Here is a 23,762-nt window from a genome sequence, read left to right as displayed (position 1 = left end):
TATAACAGAACCCTCCAATCTAAGGAAGAAGGAAGGAGCCAAAAAAAAAAAGAAAATCAGACTTTCTAGTCTGAATGTTATAACATACTATTCGGAAGTCCTAAGGCACCATCTTCTGCATGCTAAAACCACATAGGGAACATTACAAATCTCCACCTACAAACCCTCCACACTGAGCTACACAGCAAACAATTCCATCAACAACTCTAGCCCTCAATCTTTCAGTTGTGTGTCCTCTCCTTTCTCTTTTTTCACTACTGGGGATGAAACCCAGGGCCTTGCACATAGAGACACTGCTCTGTCTGTGCCCAGCCCTGACTGATAGAAATGCAAACCTGCACGGCTGCCTCTAGCCTTTTGCCATCCGTGGGATTCCAATCGCCAGTCAAGGGAGGCACAATGACACAGAGCGTGGATTCTACACACACTTTACATAAGGCATAGTAATGACTACAAATTAACGCATGAAAAGATGGGCCCACAATACTGTTTGATGAATAAACTATAACGGCAATCTAGAACCACTCAATGATACTCTATCAGCACAATGCCAAGAATAATGTGCACGACACACCTAGCAGTAAGAGGTGTGGCTGTCTTGAGACCTGGATAGACATCATAAAGAAACCAACACTGAGTTAAACTGAGTTAAACTCGGGAAAGCACTTAACATTTGATTGACACCACCCCAGCAAAGGATTTGCTAGTAACTTTAGTAGCTATGGAAACGTCTCCTCCTCCTTCCCTCATTCAGCCACTTTGTGCAACTGAGTTTATTTCTTCATAGACTTTCTGGTGCAAAAAGAGCATCCAGAAGCTTCTAAGTCAAAGTCTGCAAACTTCTTTTTAGAAAGAATATACTTGTTGTATTTGAACTTTTGTTTCTGAGCTGAGTTTTAATCAGCAAGTCTGTAATAAGGACACTATCTGTACACCCAAGGACCAGACTTCAGTTTAGACACAAGTGGCTTCTCTGCCAATCATAAGAGAGAATGAGAAACTAGTTGATTTTAAGGGTACAGGAGACCCCACAATCGACATAAAAGATCTACTTGTTTAAAATAGGGCACATTATAAATACATATGCAAGGTTAAGAAATCAATAAGGTTATTGCTTTTCTAAGTTAAAAGAACTTTCTGAAACTTAGGCGACCTTTACAGATCGCTAATAAGTTTCTACAGAAATGGAACATTGGGTGACAAGGGCTGATGGTGGTTGAGACAGCCAAGGAAAAAGCGTATTTATATACAGATTGCCTTTCAAAAATAAAAAGTACCGTTTAGGTTAAAAAATGATGACCAAAACTCCCTTCCCATGGGACGCTGACGGTCCGTGTCGAGAAGAGAGACGCTCTTCTGTCAGCTACCACAGGACAGTCACAGGATGGGTCTCAGCTTTGTGATGTACTGACAGTTGTCAGCTTGGGGACTTGCAGTGTAGCTTGTATACACAGGCCCGTCTTAAGTAAGGACTTTGCTTTGCTGCAGGATTTTATATCCAATGACCTGAAGCTTCTTTTCTTCAACATTTATGATGCTACAAAAACAATGATATAATTTCTGGCATTCCAGCTCTTCCAGTCTGGCTGCCATGCCAGGCATCTGAAGGCAAGTGGAGCCATAGTCTGGGGTTTAGAATTCTTTTCCTCACTGATCTTAATAGTTAAGTCCTAGATCAGAGAGGCACTGTGGCTACAAATCACAAAAATTCCCATGAGGGTTTTGTGAAAAGGGTAAAGTTAACCACCTCGGGCCAATTATGGAATAGAACAGAACAAAATTAACCATCTTGGGTAATTACGGGCATGGCCTTATAACTTCTCCCCCTCTATTCCAATCCTTCAATTCTCTGGTCTTATGTTCCCAGGAAAGACTAGTTACCCAAATGGATATATATAATTACTGTAGGTATATTGCAAACTACTTCAGATCATTGTTTTATAGTTGTGTTTTTCTTGTTCTTTCACTTTAGAATGGCTAGAAATGGATGGAAAAAAAACCAGTGAATATGTCAGGCTGGGCATGGTGGCACACACCACTAATCCTAGCACTTGGGAGGCAGAGGCAGGTGGATCTCTGAGTTCCGGGACAGCTGGATCTACACAGCGAGTTCCAGGACAGCGAGGGCTACACAGAGAAACCCTGTCTCAAAATACTTGCCTAGTAGAAGTATAAGCTAGTTTATTTCTCAGGGTCCATACCATTAGCCCTACAATTTCGCGCCTAAAATCATATTTTAAAAAAATGACCCTAAGTGTTCATATTAAAATAAATAATTGTCTATACTGAAATCATTGCTCTAGGGTAATCACACTTTAATTCTTGATAAACGGACGCAGCAGTGGGGGAACAGAGGCAACATGCCATCCACAGTTAAGTCAGCCACCTGCAGGTGGGCACCGGGCTTCTGGGCCAGGCCACGCAAACCACCCAGATTAGCCTCTAGCAGCAATTTCTGTTTGACAAGCCCATCACACTTATAGGATATACACCATAAGGGACTGCGATTCAGAGAGAGTGTCAGTGACCCTATGGAATGCACAACCAAGTTCAACACAAGCGCATAAAGTGTTTGATTCATTTTCACTATAATTACTTACAACTTTCAAATTTTAAAATGCGTGCAAAAAAAAATGTGGACAAGAAATAACCCACAATAAGCACGCAGAGGGTTGCGTATCAGGGAAGATACTGATTTCCTGGTGGTAAAACACACCTGTGCCCTCTCCAAGCCCACATAAGGCAAATACCACCAGCAAGGAAGCGATAGGTACTTATTTGCAGACCACAATTGTTGGTTTCGTCTCTCCTGTGGGTTTCCTTGCAGAGCTGTGTATAAACACGGGAGTACAGACTTACAATACTTGCTGCCGTAACAGCGTTGCCTTGTATCTGCAAAATATACATAGCAGAGATGTGGGAGTTGTGTTGTGGATATGAGCTAAGGTGGTCCCATTGTCCTGTAACCATGGGTTTCCAGCACATTAGAAAGCAGCCCATGCTCATGTTACCCACGGACTCTCACTGAAGGACAGTAAGCTTTTATTTTATCTATTTACAATTCTATCTAGGCCTATTTTTCAAAGAGAAAATTGAGATGTTGAGAAGAGAGTAATTAGTCAATAAACCCTTTACTCTCAGAGAGCCAGCCCTACCTGCAGGACTGCTGGATTACAGCCTAAGTTCAACTCTACTCCCACACTGTCTCGAAAAGAGCTCCAGAATACGGGAACTCCCCCAACGCTCAAACAAGTCAGCAGTTCTACCAATGCAGCCAAGACACCAGGGGCTGGGGATTTAGCTCAGTGGTAGAGTCCCTGCCTAGAAAGCGCAAGGCCCTGGGTTCGGTTCTCAGCTCGGAAAACAAAAACCAAAAAAACCACCCTCCACTTATCCCTCCTACTACATACACAAGACAGATCATTTCTAGACGCCTAGCGGAAAGTCTGTGCCATACATGAGGGTCCTTACCGTTCCTTTTTATAGCTGCTCCTAGGAGGCAAAAACAGAGATGTTTTATCAGGCTTTAAAGAAGAATGTTACAGAGACACAGATGAAAAGATGCAGAAGTAGAGCGTGTGAGAAGGGGTACAGGGCCTCCCTGTCCCCCACCGGGATGAGCCACCCGGAGGAACCTTGGCAAGTCCTGTTCTCTGGAAGCCAGCCAACCTCCTCCTTAGGGTTCTTCACAAGTGAGGTTGCATCAGCATTACTGACTGGGCCAAAGAGTATGGATGAGTCTAACAGACCTGGAAGAGAAACCCAGGGAGGCCCATCTGCTAGGGTTCTTGACTCGCTGTCTGCTGAGCACTCCTTCCCCCCTGGTAAGGGCAAGACCTCGGCTGGAATGGGAGTCTTATGACCTCTATTAGATAAGCTAGGTCAGAGGTTTCTTTATGGCCCGCTCCAAAACAGAAAGGTGAGAGAAAATGAGGGTGTATTTTTAGTTTTTACGGCCTGCCTTGAGGAAAGGCTACTTAATAGCCTGTTGGGAGGAAGGGGGTGGGGGCACAAGTGAAAGTCAAGGTCAGAGAAGTTGCTGTTTCTGAGGTCTAAAGTAGCCTGAGATACTCCAGTCACCTGGAAGTAACCAGGACAGGCAGAGGAACGGGATGGTATAGGAACTGAGGACAGACCAAAACACAAAAATGGCAGTATCACAGGGGCCGGAGAAACAAGCATTTGGTTTCCTCTACAACAGAAAGTCACCCAGATTACAGAAATGGGGCGCACAAAGGGCCTCAATTTCTTACTAAAATTCAATGGCTAGAAAAATGCTGCTGAGAAACACCAAGACCACCATGGACCAAAAGTGCCCTCCCAGCAAATTGTGGTGCATGGAGCAATGAGGGAGGAAAGGCATAATTCCGGTAGCGGCTGACTTGGGCTCTGCAAGGCAGATACACATTTAAAACATCAACCACCACAGACCAGTCCAAGGGAGAGTGCCGGGAAAGCTTCATGAACTCTCATTTGCCAACAGAGACACCCTCAGTCCTGCCAAGCTATGGCTCTCAGTTCAGAGAAGACTCCTACACAAGTAACTGCTTGATCATGCAGAGAAAGTAAAACAGAGTGTACCTGGCGCTCTTCAGACACAACCCTGCCATCATCAGGCATCTATGCAAGGAATAATATGACCCACAGGTGCTCATGAATGTGATCAGGCAGAGCTCACTCACATTTGCACACACGTGTGCACTTAGACACACAGAAACTTAACCTGAGGGTTAGGTGCTGCCAGCTACTCCTGTCTACCTCTGTCAGTGTGCCCCGGGCATGAATCAGCAGAGACGCTACAGCTTATGCCTACATTGTTTTCCTTGGATGGAGAATACAACTCAGTATTTGCTGACTTATCTCACACGTTCTCTCCTACCCTGTGCTGAAACTGACGGAAAGTTCATGAAGTGAGTGTATGTGGAAGAAGGACCGAGAAGGGGGTAAGCTGCAAAACAAGATCATTCCAGACCTCAACAGCTCATGGGTAAGGGGGTCATCAATATTTAGGCATTCAAAACTCAACCATTCTTTAGAGATGCTTACATCGAGAGATGTAGATAAGGTATGTTTTTCATATCCCAGAAAAAAAAAATACAAACATATTAGAAGGACCAAATAACATACTCTGTAACAAACAGCAAAATAAGAATGTACTATAACGTTACATTCATCATCATAAAACCACAACACTGATTTATAGTGAGAACTTTCTCATTTCCTGCCTGCATTTCAGCTGTGATGCAAACACTCAATATAAACAAAACTCACAGTAAAGGATGTCTACTCAGAACATCTTAGGATGCTTGCCCTTTTATTGGTACAGGTGACTCAGAATACACACAGGAAATGCAGAGAGTGCTAGAATTCATGCAGCTACCTGAAGTCACTTCCCCGAATGGACCCAATCTCGCCAGCTTTCCATGTGACAGGAACATTTATTCAGCTCTATAGTCTTGGTGGGAAACGCTAACACCTTCCCTCAGAGGCATTACTGTAAGACACACAGTATGGGCATCTTTAATTATGCCTCTCTGGAATGTGTGTCCTGCACTGTTTTCCTTTCTTCTTCCTAACCTATTCCCACGGCTCCAGAGAGCCGCCCAGAATTTGTCTAAATGCCATGTTTTTCTGTAGATGCAGAAAGGGAAGAAGAACAGGTTAGATAGCATAACTGGGTGCCTGCAGGGTTGGAGAGAAGGCTCAGCAGGTAAGTGCTGTGGGCGCACATTCTGCTCCTTCAGCCAATAGCCTTTAAGATACCAGCCCACTTGGGTGTGGTCTCTTATACTGTAAGAGCACTGGCTGCTCTTCCAGGGGACCCTACACCTTCTGGGCACACACATGGTACACAGACATACATGAGGGCAAACACTCATATACATAATTTTTGTAAGTGGCTCCTTCTGTCGCCATCCCATAATACTCTCACCTAAGGGCTTTGTTGTCGCAAAAACATAGTAAGCCACCTCTTCTGTCTTTGACATTTACAGACATACTGCAGTGACTCCACTAGTCCACACTGTTTCCCTTAAAACTTCAGTGGAGTTGGTAAAGCCTCTCACTTTCAATACCTCAGAAGCTAACTTAGAAGTCAGACTAGTTCTTGACGTTCCCCTCAAGGTCACATAGGCACACATAAATGGCTTGGCAGTGGAGACCTCTGGTTAAGTCAACTCAGTAATTCTACCAATGTCAAGCCCTGAGAAAGCCCTTGGAAAGCAGGCAGCATGTGCCTTTCCCAGAAGGCAGTGTGCTCCATCTAGCATGACACCCAGCTGCTGTCAGACTGCGGCACTGAAGAGAACGGATGGCTCATCCTTCCGAACTCACAACCACAGGGTTACAGAACACATTTGATGGCGTAGTTCAAACCCCTTGTTTCACACTTGAGGAACTGGCCAGTGAAGAAATGTATCCAAAGCCAGTCAAAATTTTTGTGCTACATCTACACTCTAAATCTTGAATGAAGTAATCATTAAGCCTTTGAAGCACCCAACCTCAGAGCATGGAATGTAACCTAGACAATGGGTAAAGCTTTTCTTGGTAGTCCTAAATAATATAAGCCAACTAAAAACTAAGCTCCCTCAGTTTCTCATCTGCCCTCCTCCTAACGAAAGACTGGGAGTCAACAGATCCTGATCCCAATTATCAGGAGATACTGTTGATGGGGAGCAGTGTCCCCAGGTCAGAAGGTAACACTACAGCTGACTTCTTAAGTGCCCTCATACTGGAGCTGGGGAAATGGCTCAGTGAGCGGTAAAAGCCCTGGCTGCTCTTGCAGAAGACAAGGCTTCAATTCTTGTCACCCATATGGCAGCTCATAACCTTCTGCAACTACAGTCCCAGGGGCTCCAATGCCCTCTTCTGGTCTCCTCACACAACAGGCACACACGTGGTACATAGACAAGTATGCAGGCAAATACTCATACACATTAAATAAATAAATACACAAATAAATAGCCATCACTCAACTAATCATTTGACATTCCAGGACTGCAGCCACATCTACCCTATGCATGGATACATAGACAAAGGAAAGAACATGCCTTCTCCCTTGCTAGCAGGCACGCTCATCAATAAACCTAGCTTTTTAAGCTGGCCATAGTGGTGCATGCTTCTAATTCTAGCACTTTGGAGGCAGAGGCAAGCAAATCTCTGTGAGTTCAGGCCAGCCTTGTCTACACAGTGAGTTCCAGGACAGTTAGAGCTACACAATGTGATCCTATCTCAAACAAACCAACCAATGTAGCTTTTTAAACTTTATAAACAGGTTTATAGTTCACAGTCTAGTTAAACTGCAATGATTAACTACATAGGCTTTTTAATCGCGCTAAGGGAGAAATTTTAAGTATGGCAGGACCTCTCAGTTCAGTTGTATTGACTCAGAAATTCAATGGTCATGAAAATCCAGACTAATACAATAGCCCAAGTTTATTGTCACTCGGGTGAAGGTAAAATACATAGAAATGTATGGGAATAAGAAAATAAGAGACAAGCTTTATTAAGTAGAATTAAGGAAAAGTAAGAAATTTAGGACAAGTGAGGAATTCAGGAAAACTGAGCCTTTTGAGAGTTGCAAGGGGGAGGGAGTCCAAGAGAGGAAAAGTATCTTAGTTAGGGTTTCCATTGCTGTGAAGAAACACTATTATCACAACTCTTACAAAGAAAAACATTTAATTTGAGCTGGCTTACAATTTCGGGGTTCAGTCCATGATCATCATAGTAAGAAGCACAGCAGGATGCAGCAGACATGGTGCTGGAGAAGGAGCTGGGAGTTCTGCATCTTGATCCACAGACAACAGCAAGTAAAGTGTCTACCACACTGGGAGTAGCTTGAGAATACATGGGACACACTTCCTCCAATAAGGCCACACCTCCTAATAGTGGCAATCCCAATGGGAGGTCATTATCTTTCAAACCACCACAAAAAAAGCTATTGAAATTCCTTGTCTGAGCCATGGCAGAAACTGGACAAAAGCTGAGACAACTGATAAGAGACTGGTTAGTACTCTGAGCTAGCCTGGGCTAAAACAACGACGGACCCACAGACTCTATGTACAGCCCCTTATCCAATAAGGAAGATGGTGACCATGCACTGTGCATGTGCTACCCACCAGCAAGAGATGACTGAAGCCCCTCTCTGTCCATCTCTAACTTGTACATCATTAGCAACTGACCTTGACTGTCTGCTACCTATGAGCTCTGGCCGGCATTGCCATAATTGACCTTGTGGCTATCCTGCTGGCAGTTAATTGGCTCACATTTAAATGACCAGTTTACCATGGCAGAGAGTCACTATCAGTCATTATGAGTAGCTGCAGTCTCTCTTGCTTACCTGCTTCTCTCTAGGGTGATCTCCAAGTTGAAAGCTTCTTACAATTTGGCCTGTTAGAATTAGTTAGTTGCACAGAAGAAAAGATATATGAAAGGATAATTATGTTTTACAGAGGCTCAGGAACTTGGGGTGGGAGACAGGCAGGAAAATAGCCTATCCTTGCACACAACCCATCCTTACCTGTCATATGGATAACACAGCCACACTGCACACACAGCCCATCCTTACCTGTCATATAGATAACACAGCCACATTGCACACACAGCATATCCTTACCTATCATATGGGTAACACAGTCACACTGCACACACCGCCTGCACACACAACCCATCCTTACCTGTCATATGGATAACACAGTCACACTGCACACACAACCCATCCTTACCTGTCATATGGGTAACACAGCCACACTGCACACATACTCCCTAATGACCACCACTTTTTCTGAGGGGAAGGAAGTCATTTCCTCTTATTTCTATAACTAAAGTATAAAGTATAAAGGGAAATAAAACTCCAGTAAATTGAGTTTCACATTAATGTGTCCAAAGGACAATGTGCTGGTTTAATTGCTCAGCTAACGTGTTAAGTGTATCTGGGATAGTACATGTTGTTAATATAAATTATTTTCCTGAAAACTCATTAAATCAATGGAAAAGTAAGAGCTTTTAAAATACTCACAAGCAATTTAAGAGCCATTTCATTTCAGGCTCTGATAAATTTAATAACCTCTTTATTTATGAAATCAATTTTTCAATCAGACTTTTCTATAAATAAATCATTTATCTCCCCCATACACCCTAAACTCAAATGGCTGTTCTTCTCTTTCCTTAGATTCAAGCTTCTGGTTTCAGTGCTCCTTTACAACCAAACATAGACTCAACAGAAAGCCGAATTAGTGGATGACCTGTCATCTCAGCACTTGGGAAACTGAGGCAGGAGGATGGTGAGTCCAAGGCCAGCTAAGATTACAAAGAGGAAGGAAAGGGGGTAAGAGGAACAGGTGAGAAGCAAATAACACATAGTTTTAAAAAGGAATTTTAGTGAGGGTTTTGTGTAACCTTACCATTCTTTAAAATCATGGCTAAGATAGAAAATACTTTGCCTAGCACCACTCAACTAGAAATCAAGGCTTGAATCAGAATCCACTTTCATGGAACCTACACATAAAGACTATCAAAAGAAAGAAAAACTCCAATTCTTAACTACCTTCTTCGTTCCTTTAGTAACTCTATTTCCATTTTATATCCCATGCCTAGATTGTACTAGTTTTGCCCTTCCTTATTACAGTGGATAATTCTATCTCCTAAATAAAACAATGATTAAAAAAACAAGCAAACAAAGAAAAACCCTGATCTTTCCTTTTTGTGCAAAAGAGCTAAGAGTCCCTACTTCCCCTCAAGGCGTCTCACTGGAAAGAACATTTTCCATGTCCCAGTGCTTTAAAAGTTTTATACAATTGTTTGTTAAGTTCACTCATTTTCCCCATCCAGGAAAAAAATCTGTTTATGTTCCCTTCATATTAACGCTTCAGACAGGAAATTAGATGACGAAATTCAGTGAAATGAGCAGGCATTTGCATTCCTTTGGCCAGACTCTGGCAACCAGAAGCAGCGGCTGGGAACATGATGGGCACAAAGGGAGTCACTGGGCAGTAAAACTTCTGGCTTATCTTCTTACCCAGGCTGACTTCACTGGACGAAGTGGAAGCAGAGTAACAATATACCAAATTTTCCACTGGGTTGCTTGCAACTGATGGGAAAAAATGTCAGGCAAATACTGCAGAGTTGAAAGCACAGTGCTGTATTTTGATTTTTGTCTTTTTTTTTTTCCTGTTGTTTCTTTTTAAAAAAATACAAAATAGGTAGAAGTGACTTATAAATGTCTAAAAATTAGGAAAAAATAAACCTGCACGAGAGAAGGCAGAAAGAATGATAGTTCAAATAGCAACAGAATTAAGACATGAGGAAGCAAATTTTATTTAAAGGTGTTTTTCCTCCACAGTGTAATCAGAAACACAAAAGGAATTACATTCTTTAAAAAACATAAGGAATCAATGAAAATACAGTATTTTTAAAAATTTCATATATTCTTTGAGCATTTCATGATAAATACAACTCATACCCACCCAACTTGGACTTCTTCTGAAGTGTCCCCAAAGCATTCTCCTAACTTCATGTCCCTTTAGTTTGTATTAACCCACCGAATCCAATTAGTGCCATTTATATGTGCGTGGTTCTTGTGTCATTCACTGAAAATGGGCAGCATACAGGAGCTACACTCCTAAGGAAAAACCCTCTCCCGGAAGCCAACGACTGCCAAAGATTCTCCACAAGAGCTGAGATCCTGTGAGCCCCTCCCGTTCACGCTGGAATGTTGACTGGCTTGATTTTTAAGCTGGTGTCAAGCAGGTAAGCACAGTTCACCAGAGGAATGGCTGTCACATGTAGAAGGTATTAACCATGGCATGTAAATAATAATGAAGATGCAAGTATCTACATATATGCGTATGTATACATGCATGCTTGATTCTTCGCCCATTGTTTCTAGCCCTGGGATTCTGTGCAAACAGGAAACGGGAGCACGCATGTGAGGAACCAATGGAGCAAGAGTGCTCCACAGCAATACTCTGTACTTGGATGATTCTCAAAACTGTATCCACCCATCTGACAAATAAGCACTGAATGCTCACTCTGGGGTGGGCGGAGCTCTGAGCAGCAGGGGCAACTGTGAAACCAGCAGAGACAGACGGGCACATCAAACCTCCAACAGAAAGGCTGCTGTGGGCTCCACCTTCCATTCGCACATCTGAAGCCAAGGTCATTTTCTTTGTTCCCCAAACTACTCCATCTCTGTGCTCCCTGTCTGTACTAGTTAGTTGTTTGTTAGCCTGACACAAATTAGAGCCATCGGTGCAAAGGAAACCTCAACTGAGAAATCACCTCCATAAGATTCGCCTGGAAGTAGACCCGTGGAAGGGTTTCTCCAGTAATGAGGGATGTGGATAGCCTAGGCCACTGTGGGCGGTGTCACCCTGGGCAGGTGATCCTGGGTGGTAAAGAAAGCGAGCTGAGTAAACTTGGATGTAAGCCAGGAAGCAGCTTCCCCCATCGGTCCCTGCCTTGAATTCCTGCCCAGACTCCCCTTAATGATGGAACTGAATCTGGGAGTTTAAGCCAAACCCCTTCAGTCCCAAATTGCTTGTGGTCATGGTATTTATCACAGCTAAAGAAGGCAAACTAGAACACTGTCTCACTTAGAATACTCATTTGTCTTGGCCATTACGTTTTTTAAGAAAGGGTCTTCTTTAGAACCGATATGCTGCCTATGAATCCTCTAAGTAGCCAAGACCGGTCTCAAATCACCATACCCCTGCCTCCTAAGTTCTAGGATTGCAAGTAGACAAACAACATTATGCCCAACTGGACCACTAACTTATAAGTCAGGTAAATCTAGCCTCTCCTTCATTTCCACCTGTACCAACTTTTTTAGAATTGCATAAGAGATCGGGTCACCAAACTTCAAAAAGTTTCTTCCTTCTTTTCATTTCCTCCAACAGTTGCTCATGAAGCTAATCACCCAGTGTCTACATTGTTACGAGAACCTTCTGAAGGCTTTAGGGTTCTGTTCTGAAGTTGATTAAAAAATGTGAATGCCCTGCAGCTAAGTTTGCCAAGAAAGTATCCATGAAACAAAAGGCCTTTTAAAAAATAGAACTTCTTACAAGTTTACAAGTAGTGCCTCTTCCTGATAAGCAGCACTGGGATTTAAGAGTCACATTGAAAGCCCCTTGACACTTTATTAACTGCCAGTCCTACTAAAAGCTTTTGCCCCCAAACTGCCTTAATTAGCCACAGAATTCTGGTAGCTTCTTTGTAACAACGGGAGTCTATAGTTCCTGTAGTTAAACATATCCTCAATTAACTAAAAGAATGAAATTTCCCTATATGTTAGTCAGGGTTCTCAAGAGGAACACGATCAAGAGTGAGTTACAGGCCGTGGTCTACCTAGTCCAACAATGTCTACCAACACAAGGTCCAAGAATCCAGTTTGCTCAATCCATGAGGCTGGATGTCTCGGTTGGTCTTCATCATATGCCAGATTCACGAAAAATGGGCTCTAATGCCAGTGAAGGAATGAATTGCCATTGAGAGTGAGGGCAAGCAAGCAGGCAGAGAGAGAAAGCTTCCTTCTTCCACATCCTTTACACAGGCTGCTACCAGAAGGTGTGGCCCATATTAAAGGCGGAGCTTCCCACCTCAAAAGATCGGGATTAAAAGTGGATCTTCCCACTTCAAATGATTTAATTAAGAAAAAAATATGCCCAGCCACTTGGATTTTTGTTAATTCCAGATGTAGTCAAGAATAGCCATAGCTGGGCAGTGGTGGCGCACACCTTTAATCTCAGCACACAGGAGGCAGAGGCAGGCGGATCTCTGAGTCTACAAGAGCTAGTTCCAGGACTGGCTCCAAAGCAACACACAGAAACCCTGTCTCGAAAAACCAAAAAACAAAACCAACAAACAACAACAACAACAAAAAGCTACCACATCCTACAACAGTAAAGTCATGAAAGCCACCATGAAAATCCTCTAAGATACAGGCCTTGACTCTAGCTCTGGGAGTACTCAAATTCACTTGAACCATTTTGATTCCAGCCACCTTCTGAACAAAATGTAAGTGTGTACTGTCCCAAGTAATACATTCAGAATGAGGCTCCTAATGGCATCAAGTGATGGGGGGGGGGGGGGGGGGTAATAGGTCAGTAGTGACTTCCCAATATTGAATTCATTCATGCTTTCATTCATTTCTCATGTTGGATACTGGAGTCACACAGGGATTCAGAAGACCCTCTCTCTATCCTAGACCAACGATCTGTTAGACAGTCAAAACCAGTGCTATCACAGTGTCCCAGGGAGGAAGTCGGGGGGAGCCTTGAGCAGAACACTCTCTTCTGATCACAGAGGATGATAGGCCTAGTTAGTTACCAGGTAGTTATAAAGAATCTACTGCATGCCAGAGCCTTAACTAGTCCACATATACAGAGGAGTCAAACTAACTCTACAGGTAAGACAAATACAGCCTCATTCTGATTCATTTTTGCAATGTGTTAAAGTTACTTTGTAAATAAATTTGAATTCTATTAAGCAAAGACTAAATCATCTCTTTACATTTTCTGTATAGATAACTGTCTTGGTTAGCTTTCTGTCAACTTGACACAAGCCACAATCGTTGGGGAATGAGAAAATTCAAATGAGAAAATGCCCCCAGATTGGCCTACAGGCAAGGCTGTAATGCATTTTCTTAATTAATGATTGATGTGGGTGGTGCCACTCCTGGGCAGGTGGTCCTGAGTTGTATAAGACAGCAGGCTGGGTGAGCCACGAGCACCAAGCCAGTAAGCGTCACTCCTCTGTGGCTTGTGCTTCAGGTTCCGCCTCTAGGTTTCTGCCTTGAGTTCCTGCCCTGACCACCTTTGGTGATGGTCTATGACATGGAAGTGTAATCCAAAAAACCGCTATCAGCCCCAAGGTGCTTTTGATTATTGTGTTTTACCACAGGATTAGAAACCCTAAGAAAGCACTAATATCAACCCATTAGCTTTGGCTAAAACCTAAAACAAAATGTTTCCTTTCTTGTGACCATTCTTACATAATTCTCAGACATTGATAAAAGTTATTATTCCTATCAAGAGAAGATCAATGGTTTAACAAGCAAACAAAGCCAGCTGATGTAGTTTGAATGTGAAATGCCGCACAGGCTCACATGTTGGAACATTTCGTCTCCAGCTGGTAGTGCTGTCTGGGAAGGCTGCAGAGCCCTGTAGGAGGCAGGGCCTTGCTAGAGAAAGTCGGTCACTGGGGCAGGTCGTGTAGCTTTCTAAGCACCATCTTCCGTTCATTCTCTGCTTGCTGACTGCGGATGCCGCGGACCAGCATGGCTGTTCTGCCTACTGCCTACTTGCCTACTATCTGGCAGGCTATGGACACTATATTCTCTCAACCTGCAAACCAAATGAACCCGTTCTCCTTTCAGTTGCTTTTGCCAGGGTATTTTATCACAATAAGAAAAAAAAGAAATCAAGATGCCAACCATCATTAAAAAGAAGTGACATAAAATGCATATTTCTAGGATGGACATTTCCATCAAGCAGACATACTTATGGTAAGAATTAAGAGTTATTGTGTCACTTAGGTTGGAAAGCTCAAAATATTTTAAGTTCCTATGTTAAATAACGGACTGTTTCTTACCAAGAGCGAGCCTCTTCCACCTAGCCGTATAGCTACAATTTACGAGAGAAGACACTCCAGGAAGACCCTTTATTAAAGATGATGATCCCAGTGTTCCTAGTCTAGTTTCCTATCCCTTTTTTTGTTGTAACTTTAAAAGAAAACTCCAGTTAAAGAAAAAGAAATGTTTAGAAAACATAGAGTCAAATTTCATCTCCACAATGTAGTGATAGTCACTGTGTCATACACACCATTCACCCTTGAAAGGGAAAGGGGTGGGGGTGGAGGTGATGGGGAGGGTGGCAATGGTGGTGGTGCTTACCTGAAATGAACAGTACAAAGTGCCTCGGCCACATGAAAAGTGAGTGTAAGTATCTAACCAGAAGACCCACTGAGGAAAGGATCCACACTGCAATCTAACAAGGCAGAAATACTACCTAATAATAGAACTCTAAAAAACACTCAGCAAGCCATGCTAACCTTATGCTTTGGTATGAATGTTCCCTCCCAAACTCACACTGAAATTTAACTGCCTGTATAATAGGGGCCTCTAGGAGATGATCAGGCTATGAGGACTCTGTGCCCATGACAGGATTGATATCATTATCATTATTGCAATGGGCTCCATATAGCAGAAGTAGCTTTGTTATAAAAGTGAGCTCTTTCCAGTATGTTATCTTATTTGCCCTCACTGCTCCCAAATAATCCCTCCCACCAAGTTTCCATGCAGCAAGAAGGTCCCCATGAGGACCTTAAGCTGGGGGGGGTCGCACATCTTCCAGAACTGTGAGCAATTGATTTGTTTTCTTTCTATACAAAACAGCAACATTAAGGCAACTTAACTTTAACTTTTTTCTTTCTTTTTTTCTTTTCTTTTTTTTTTTTTTTTTTTTGTTTTTTTAAGACAGGGTTTCTCTGTGTAACAGCCCTGGCTATACTGGAACTAGCTCTGTAGACCAAGCTGTCCTTGAACTCATAAAGATCCACCTGTCTCTGCCTCCCTGGGATTAAAGGCGTACACCACCACCACCCGGCAACAACTTAATTTTTTATCTGCTTTCTAAACATATGCAGAGATGTAATGAAATGAGATTACATAGACAACACATAACGGATACTATGGGCTCTTAATGTGCACAATTCATGAATTTTGAACAAAGCAAGAAAACAGAATTCAGGTTTCTAACTTGAGGAAACTCAATCATCAATAATGGAATAAACTACAGGCACCATGTACCTGATGAGATACACTGAGGACAGAATGTCACCTTTACAGTATTACTGTCTAAAATTGCCAATCCATGTCTAATTATGAGGAAGCTACCAGATAAATCCTGATCTTTCCCTTCCTTCTCTTTGTTCCCTAGGTTGTAATGCAACCAGATCAGCTCTGGTGCACACCCCTACCATGATATGCCTCCTCCTTGCAACCCAAAAGCAATGGAGTAAACAGAACAGGTCATAGACTGGAGACTTCCAAACTGTGAGCCAAAACAACCTTTTCTCTTCATAAGTTAATGATCTTGGGGATTTGTCAGAAACAAAAAGCCAACATAGTCCCCAGCTTACAGTATCTCAGTTTAATGACGCTGGGACGCTACAGTGTTGGTCCTAGCCTAGCAGTGTGTCACCAAGCACTCGCTGGAGATGCTGAGCATCGGGAAAGAGCCACAGCTCCCGGTCAGCTGCACAGTCATGAGGGACATCACTGACACCCTGCAACATGCTGGGCTGCTAAGGGCACTATTTCATTAGGGGTAAAAAGAAATCAATACAAACTCTCATTGTCTAGATTTCAAGACATGCAACCTTGTCTTACTCCTCAGAATTATCAGAAACAATGCAAAAACTCCCTGCATTAATTAATCTGTCTATGGCACATATATGTATAAGTGTATATACATATATATGTACATACATACACACACAGAGACAGGCATATAGGTTCAAATATGAAATGTCCCCATGTCCCCCACAAGTCACTCTATTTGAGCACGTGGTCCTAAATGGTGGTGCTGTTTGGGGGAGTTGTGAAATCTTTAGGAGGTGGGGCCTGGCTGGCAGAGGTAGGTCAGTGCAAACAGGGCCTCAGGAAGCACAGTCCTGTTCCTGGTCCTATCTCAGCCTTGCTCTATCTTGAAGTTTTTCATTCCTTTATCTTGACTACAGACAACTCAGCATCCCACACAGTTGATAGTGTATGTTCATGCTGGAGTCTTCCTTAACAATCAGAGGGAGTCAATACCACTCCTCTCCACAGCGGTCATGTTCAATCTGTTCCTGAATCCATTTCTAGAGCTAGTATCTGCAGAGCCCATGTGCAGGATGTAGAGTTCACATGACAAATTCTTACCTTTGGTGTGATGCTGGCATTCCAGTCCCAACATCAGGCTTGCTTACACTGATCCTCTCCTCCAGGACAGACTGCACTGAGGTGTAGCCTCCATCCATGGATGTTATCGTAAGCAGAACAAAGTTCCCTCAGCTATACCTCAAAACATCCACAGCCAGCTACAAGATCAGCGTTTTGTCAACTTGACACCAGCTAGGGTCATCTTGGACCCGGAATCTCGATTGAAAGAAGAACCCTGCTAAAAGAATGTAGGAACTCTGTGGGTCATGTTCTTGATTAATGATTGATGTTGGAGGGCCCAGCCCACTGTGAACAGGGCCCCATTGGGCAGGTGATCCAGGGCTGTATAAGAAAGCAAGCTGAACCAGCCAAGAGAAAGCCCGAATGCAAGCCAGGAGGCAGTCTTCTTCCAAGGCCTCTACTTCAGTTCCTGCCTCCAGGTTCCTGCTCTGACCTCTCTCAGTGATGGGTTGATTGGGACATTTAAGCCAAATGAAACCCTTTCCTCTCCAAGTTGCTTTTCACTGCAGTGTTTCATCACAGCAATAGAAACCAAACTCAAAAAGCTACCTCACATGCAGAACTCTGCAGACAGAATTCAGGATCTTGCCATTGAAACTGGATTATGCATATCCCCAATTATGCAGACAGGCCTGATTTAACCAAAGGTTACTTGGGAGATGAGAACTAGGGACGGCATAGTCACAGAAAAGATTACAGCACCAACAAAAGCTGGAAGGATGCCCATGCTGGGAAAGACCACAAGTCAAGGAACACAGACAACTGCAACAAACTCAAGGTGTCAAGGAATGGATTCGCTCCTAGGAACTCCAGGAAGAACACGGCTCTGCCACCACCTTGAACTTATACTGTTAAAACTCACTTCTGGCTCTCGCTCTCCAAAACTGCGAGAGAATACAGTTTATATTGCATTAAGTCAAAAAGGTTGTGGTCATCTGTTATAGCAGCCATAGGAAGCTAACAGTGTCCTCGTATGCCACAGTACATATTATAAGATCTTGAATGTGAGTCAAGCAGGATGTTTTTCAGACCTACAGAATCAGAATGGAGTAAGTGCCTTAGTAAAAGCAGCTAAAGCATCACCATGAGCAAACATTATTAATAGTGCTACTAGTAAAAATGCACCCTTATCATCATGTAATGAAACAGGCAGTTCTCCCAATCTACCCCAAAGAAGTCACAGAACTTGAATCTGAATAGTCTCCATCCACCACCAAGTGACTCTGTATCTCGGTTTGAAACTCAGTGTCCTTTTTACAGACTGTTCCTCGCCTAGTATATGAAGGCTTTCTTTGCTGGGAAAGCATCAATGATTCTGCAAAGGCAAACCAGAATTTAAAGAGTTTTGAAACCTCTTATTGCTAACCAAAACCTATAACCCAGGCACATTTTTCTACTGTTATTTTGTTCAAATCTCACTCACCACTTAGTTGAATTTTAGTCTGCACAGCTGCTGAGGAATGATAAGCCAGCAATCGGCTCAGTGGCTCCCATGTGTCTTAAAGAGCATCATTCCTAAGACGTCGCACAGCCAACACCTACTGCATCTGTGCCTGCCCACGGCCGGTGTTTCAAAGAGGTTCAGGAACTAAATGTATCACTCTATCTTCATCCTTCATCTAGCTAGCACCAGTTAGAATGCACAACAGTGCGCTTCTGGCTCCGTGACGGCTGCAGGAAAGTCTAGGGGCAACTGTAGGGCCCCTGAAGAGCCCTTGTTCCAAAGCTCAAGAGAGAAGTCCAAAGCAAGACCCTGGTGCATGGCTGCGACCCAGAGTTCATCCACACCTGACTGCAGAAAACCGAGTCACATTCTTAAGCCTGGCCATTCTGCATTGCCAGGATCTCGTAGAATCACAGTACCACAATTGTGCTCTAAACTTTCGGCCTAAATTTACTTCCCTTCTGTCTTCCTGACCAGAACCATATGAATGTTACTTAATACCCAAAGCAGTCTAGAGCCACACAACAGGACTTCTTTTGTTCCAGACTCTCAAAACCTCTTTGTAATACATCCCCATATTACAAGAGAGCCACAGCCTCCTGAGCCACACCCACAAGAAGTGAGGACTTATCTCCTGGGGCAGCCTCCTGGTTGTGAAGCTGGTTCGGTTTGCTCCACCCCCTTCCGCCCCACCCCCATCTCCACCTCCAAATCACTGCTTCTGTTTGTTCTGACTTTAGGAGCCATTATTAATATACTCTTGGTAATGTGTCTGTACCTAAAGGTTTTCCCATCCTCTATACAGGAAATGTCTAGACCATGGTTGATCTATTCCAAGCCTTGGAGGGGACGGTGTAGAACACACATAGGCCTTTGCGGTCTTTGACTTCATTGAGTTTTTCAATGCTTAAGGTTGCAGAGTGCATCACCACTGTACAACACATTTACTTTTATTTCTTGAATCTGTTCAATTTATGCTCCATTTTGGACCTGCTAACTTCGGATTAAGAATTCCTAATGTAAAATACATGGTGTTTTGTTCTTTCATTTTAAATGCCATTTGGCAGTATGTTAAAAGCATTTAGGAAAAACCTCAGCCATATAACCCTGTTTTTAATCTACAAACCAGCCTGCACCTTTTAAGTGCCCATCCCCTCTCTGCTTTACTTGGAATTTAGCAATTTTCTTTCCATAGGAACCACAAAAGTTTTGTTGGCATATGCTCTTTGTCTACAACTAACCTTTATCTTTTTCCCCTCACCATGTTAGTCTACTTTGCCACAACACTAGCACAGAAGAGTGTCTCACACAATAGAAATTTTCCCACGGTACTGGAGGTGAGAAATCCTACATCAGGATGCCAACAACGGTCAGGTTCTGGGGAAGACTCTGCTCAGATGCCAACAACAGTCAAACTCCGGGAGGACTCTGCTTTGACTTACAGAGGGCGGCTTTTTTGCCAACATTCACACGGCAGACAATGAGACAGGAAGCAAGCCTCACAGAGTCTCTTCCTACAGGGGACAATCTTCTAAGGACCCCATCCTCACGTCCTCGTATACACCCAGGCATCTCTCAGTGTCCCGTGTCCAGTGCCATTACACTGATGATGAAAGTTTTAGCATACAAATTCTTTAGGGGATAGATTCCAAATCACAGCACTTCCTTCTAGGGGTCTTCAGATGAATCCACAGGCAGCTCTTCTTCACTGAGCAAGCAGAGGTGAACACCTGCAGGAGCTCAGGCCCAGTCTATTTGCTAAGTATTTACGTGAGAATACACAGAATGACTGTTACTGGCAGTCCCATTGTTCCCAGACCCTAACTGGAAATGACTAAATACACCTTCATCTTCTAAAGGAACATTCTAAGACCCCTCAATGAGTTTCTGAAACTTCAGATAGTAACAAATGTGTCTGTATGTGGCATATTGATCTTGTGTATACATTCTTATGGCAAAGCTTAATTCATAAATTAGACATAGCAAGAAATTAATAACAAATAATCAAATAGAATGACTTAATAGGATAAATACATTGGGATATAACTGCTCACATCACTAGCTTTGTGCCCTTCGGGCTACTGTTAAAATAAAGATCACTTGAACATACGCAATATGATACTGTGACAGATCTGGAAACAATGACAGCCACTAAAAGATCTTAGTGAGCAGAGAGTGTATACATATAGCATACATACACCAGACCCAAAGGAGATTCGTACACTATAGGAGCGAGCAAGGCAATACAAGATTTCATTTTGCTCCTAAGAATAGCATGCAATTTTAAACTTCTTTCTGGAATTTTCCATCTAGTATCTTTGGACTTACACTCTGCTGTGTTGACTCACCGCAGCAGCCATGGAGATGTGACACTCAGACTTCCCTTCCAGAGAAGCACAGTTGATTGTCAGCTCCCAGCAGCCACTTGGGACTCACCACGACTTTTTGTGCTGAGCTGTGGATCTGCCAGTGCCTAAGGGTAAGAGGTCTGGAGTCGGGATTTTCCCTGCCAACCTGGGATTTCTATAACACACAACTTTGCTCAGGGAAGCCCCACCCACCCAGCCACAACCTCCTCATAACTGCACAACAGGCTAGAATCTAATCTATCTCCCCACCCTCTTTCCTCCCTGTTTTACTTTTATAGATGTGCAATGAGCAGAGGTTCTCCCCGCCTTCTGCTGGTCCCCATTATGATCTCAATCTGAAATGCCCCAACAGGCTCGGGTGCTGAACACTTAAGTCTTCAGCTGTAGACATTACGTTTCCATCCGAGGGACTTCAGACAGTGGAGCACCACAGAAGGAGGTCAATGGCTAACTTTTCCTCCTTTACGATCTCTCCTCAGATATGTAGCCGCAACAAAAACAAAACTGATAAACTCCCACACCAATATTCCCCCAACTCATTTTTGTACGTCAAACCCAAACGTGCAATTTGCTTCTCAGAAGAGCAAAACCTATACAGCAAGTAATTCCATACAATACCAAAGGGCACAGGTAGCACCCAAGTCAACGATACATCTTTCTGGGGACAAATATCCACCTGTGATATGCAGCTAACAGAAGGGTAGAATAACTGTTCTCATAAAGTAAAATTGAGACTAAAAGGAAGCAGGGCTCGCTTTAACTCAACACCCGTGCATCTGCCATGTGTCAGGCACTGTACAATGTGCACAAAAGGTGTGAAGGCAAACACACGATGACAGTCTCCTGTTCTCAAGGAGCCTGGGGACAATCTGAGTTCTCATCTTTTCCTTGGCATCCCTCACCATTCATTCTAAACAATTTCCTTAAGCTCTTTATGTACATATCTTCTGTTCATGTATATATGTATACACATATATATGTATATAAAGATATATAGCATATCTTTGTGTGTGTGTGTGTGTGTGTGTGTGTGAAAACTGGGAGAGAAAAAAAATGACTTCAGGTAACTCTTCTGAAATCTTTATTAAAACATAATTTGACATCATAAGTAAACGTGGTATCTCCTGCCTACAGTCTCAGAATCCCCTCCTTAGACCTTACAGTAAAAATGCCAAGATATTTTGTCACTGAATCTTAAGGTCTTTTAAAAAGATTTGATCGGTGGTCACCCGCAGAGATGCCTCCATACTCCTGAAGAAAGCCGAATGAGGCCACAGTCTATTCACCCAGCCTCGTAACAAAAACAAACCCCCAATCATCTTATTGCTCTTCATATATTTTTATTGTTGCATTGTGAAATACAGAGTAAAAGGGAAATACAGATTACAGAATAGCATAAACTCTACATAAATTTCAGTCAAGCTACAAACTAGTGTTGTTGGTTTGTCTTTTACTCGTTTGACTCTTTGGACTCTTGGCTTTTTTAGGGGGCCCACCACCCAAATAAATCACACACGGAGACTTGATATTTCTTATGAATGCCCAGCCTTAGCTTGGCTTATTTCTAGCCAGCTTTTCTTAACTTAAATTATCCCAACTACCTTTTGCCTCTGGGCTGTTTTCTTTTCTTACTTCTGTATATCTTATTTTTACTCTAACTCTGTGGCTGGCTGGGTGGCCTCTAGCATCCTTCTCTCCTTGTTCTATCTTGCTCCTTCTCTTTTTCTTGCTCCTCCCCCTCTCCCCCGCTCCAGAGTTCTCTTTCTGTTTATTCTCTCTGCCTGACAGCCCCGCCTGTGCTTGCACCTGCCTCGCTATTGGCCATTCAACTCTATCAGGTGTTTTAGACTGGCAAAGAATCACAGCTTCCCAGAGTTAAACAAAAGCAGCACTTCTTTACATTGCTAAACAAATAGTCTAAAGCATAAACAAATGTAACACACCTTGAAATAATATCCCACAACAAACTAGAACATTACTACATCTTTATATAAAGCTCATTTCCTTCCCCACCCCCCTTAAGAGTTTCAACCTTACACCTCTAACGTTTTAGTCCAGATAAACCTCAGAGATTACAATCATACTGTCAGATATATGTAGCAATCTCCCGGCTTAGATTCACTAGATGCTGATAGCCTCTCATCATTACTCAAAGTTGTGACAACCAAAACTGTCCCTTATATGTTGCCATGGATCCCTGTAGGGCAAAGTAGCTGTTGAGAACTGCTGCCTTAGAAACAACCACAAGCTGAACTTCGCTTGAAGTTTATACGAGTACATGTTCTTTTCTATGACTTCTTCCTCTCAGCACGTGTATGAGATGCACCCATGGGGGCTGTGCCTATGCTGTTTTTGCTGCTGTAGGGTGAACTACTGTAGAGATTTTAATGAGAATGCCCCCCATAAACTCTTATGCTTGAATAATTGGTCCCTAAATGGTAGAACTGTTTGGAAGGTTTAGGAGGTGTGGCCTTGTTGGAAGAGGTGTGTCACTGGGGGCAGGCTCTGAGAATTCCAAAGCCCACACCATTCCCAGTTAGTTCTCTCTGCTTCATGCTTGTGGTCAAGATGGGAGCTCAGAGCTACTGCTCCGTGCCATGCATGCCTGCCTGCTGCCATGCTCATTGCCATGATGGTCATGGGCTCTGCCCTCCGGAGCTGTGAGCCCCAAATTAAACACTTTCTTTTATAAGTTGCCTTAGTCATGTTGTTTCATCACAGCAGTAGATACGTAACTAAGACAAACACTAATGAAAATTCCATGATTCATTTAATCCAGTTTATTACTGACAGATAGTCTTATACTTTTGATACTTTGCATCTATGAATACTTCCACTAAAACCACTCCCTACATAGGCCTCGTAGATAATTTCTTTAACACTTTCTATACCTAAGAGCAGAATTACTTACAGAAGATGCTCATGTTTGACTGCATTATATTCCAAAATTGGGCAGTGGAGGACAATTCCCACATACCACATGTTCTTCAACACTTAGTCCTTCATTGAC

The 23,762-nt window shown here is 43.0% G+C and overlaps 1 protein-coding gene across 4 annotated transcripts in view; it reads right to left on the bottom strand.

Annotated features, from left to right (window-relative positions):
- Arl15 (ARF like GTPase 15) overlaps positions 1 to 23,762 on the bottom strand; it is a 360,415-nt gene that overhangs the window by 312,797 nt on the left and 23,856 nt on the right. Inside the window, exon 1 of one of the 4 annotated variants that reach the window (XM_085676705.2) lies at positions 20,732 to 20,876. The exons of the other annotated variants lie outside the window; for them this stretch is intronic. Within the exon in view, the coding sequence (XP_085532831.1) occupies positions 20,732 to 20,743 (12 nt within the window). The 5' untranslated portion in view covers positions 20,744 to 20,876. Of the gene's footprint in view, positions 1 to 20,731; positions 20,877 to 23,762 lie in introns of those variants that run through there. 4 annotated transcript variants of the gene reach the window in all.

This window comes from Myodes glareolus, chromosome 15 (genome assembly GCF_982192425.1).
Source record: "Myodes glareolus chromosome 15, mMyoGla1.1, whole genome shotgun sequence".
Classification (NCBI taxonomy): Eukaryota; Metazoa; Chordata; class Mammalia; order Rodentia; family Cricetidae; genus Myodes; species Myodes glareolus.
Note: the sequence above shows the minus strand (reverse complement) of the source record. Positions and strands in the feature narration are given on the sequence as shown.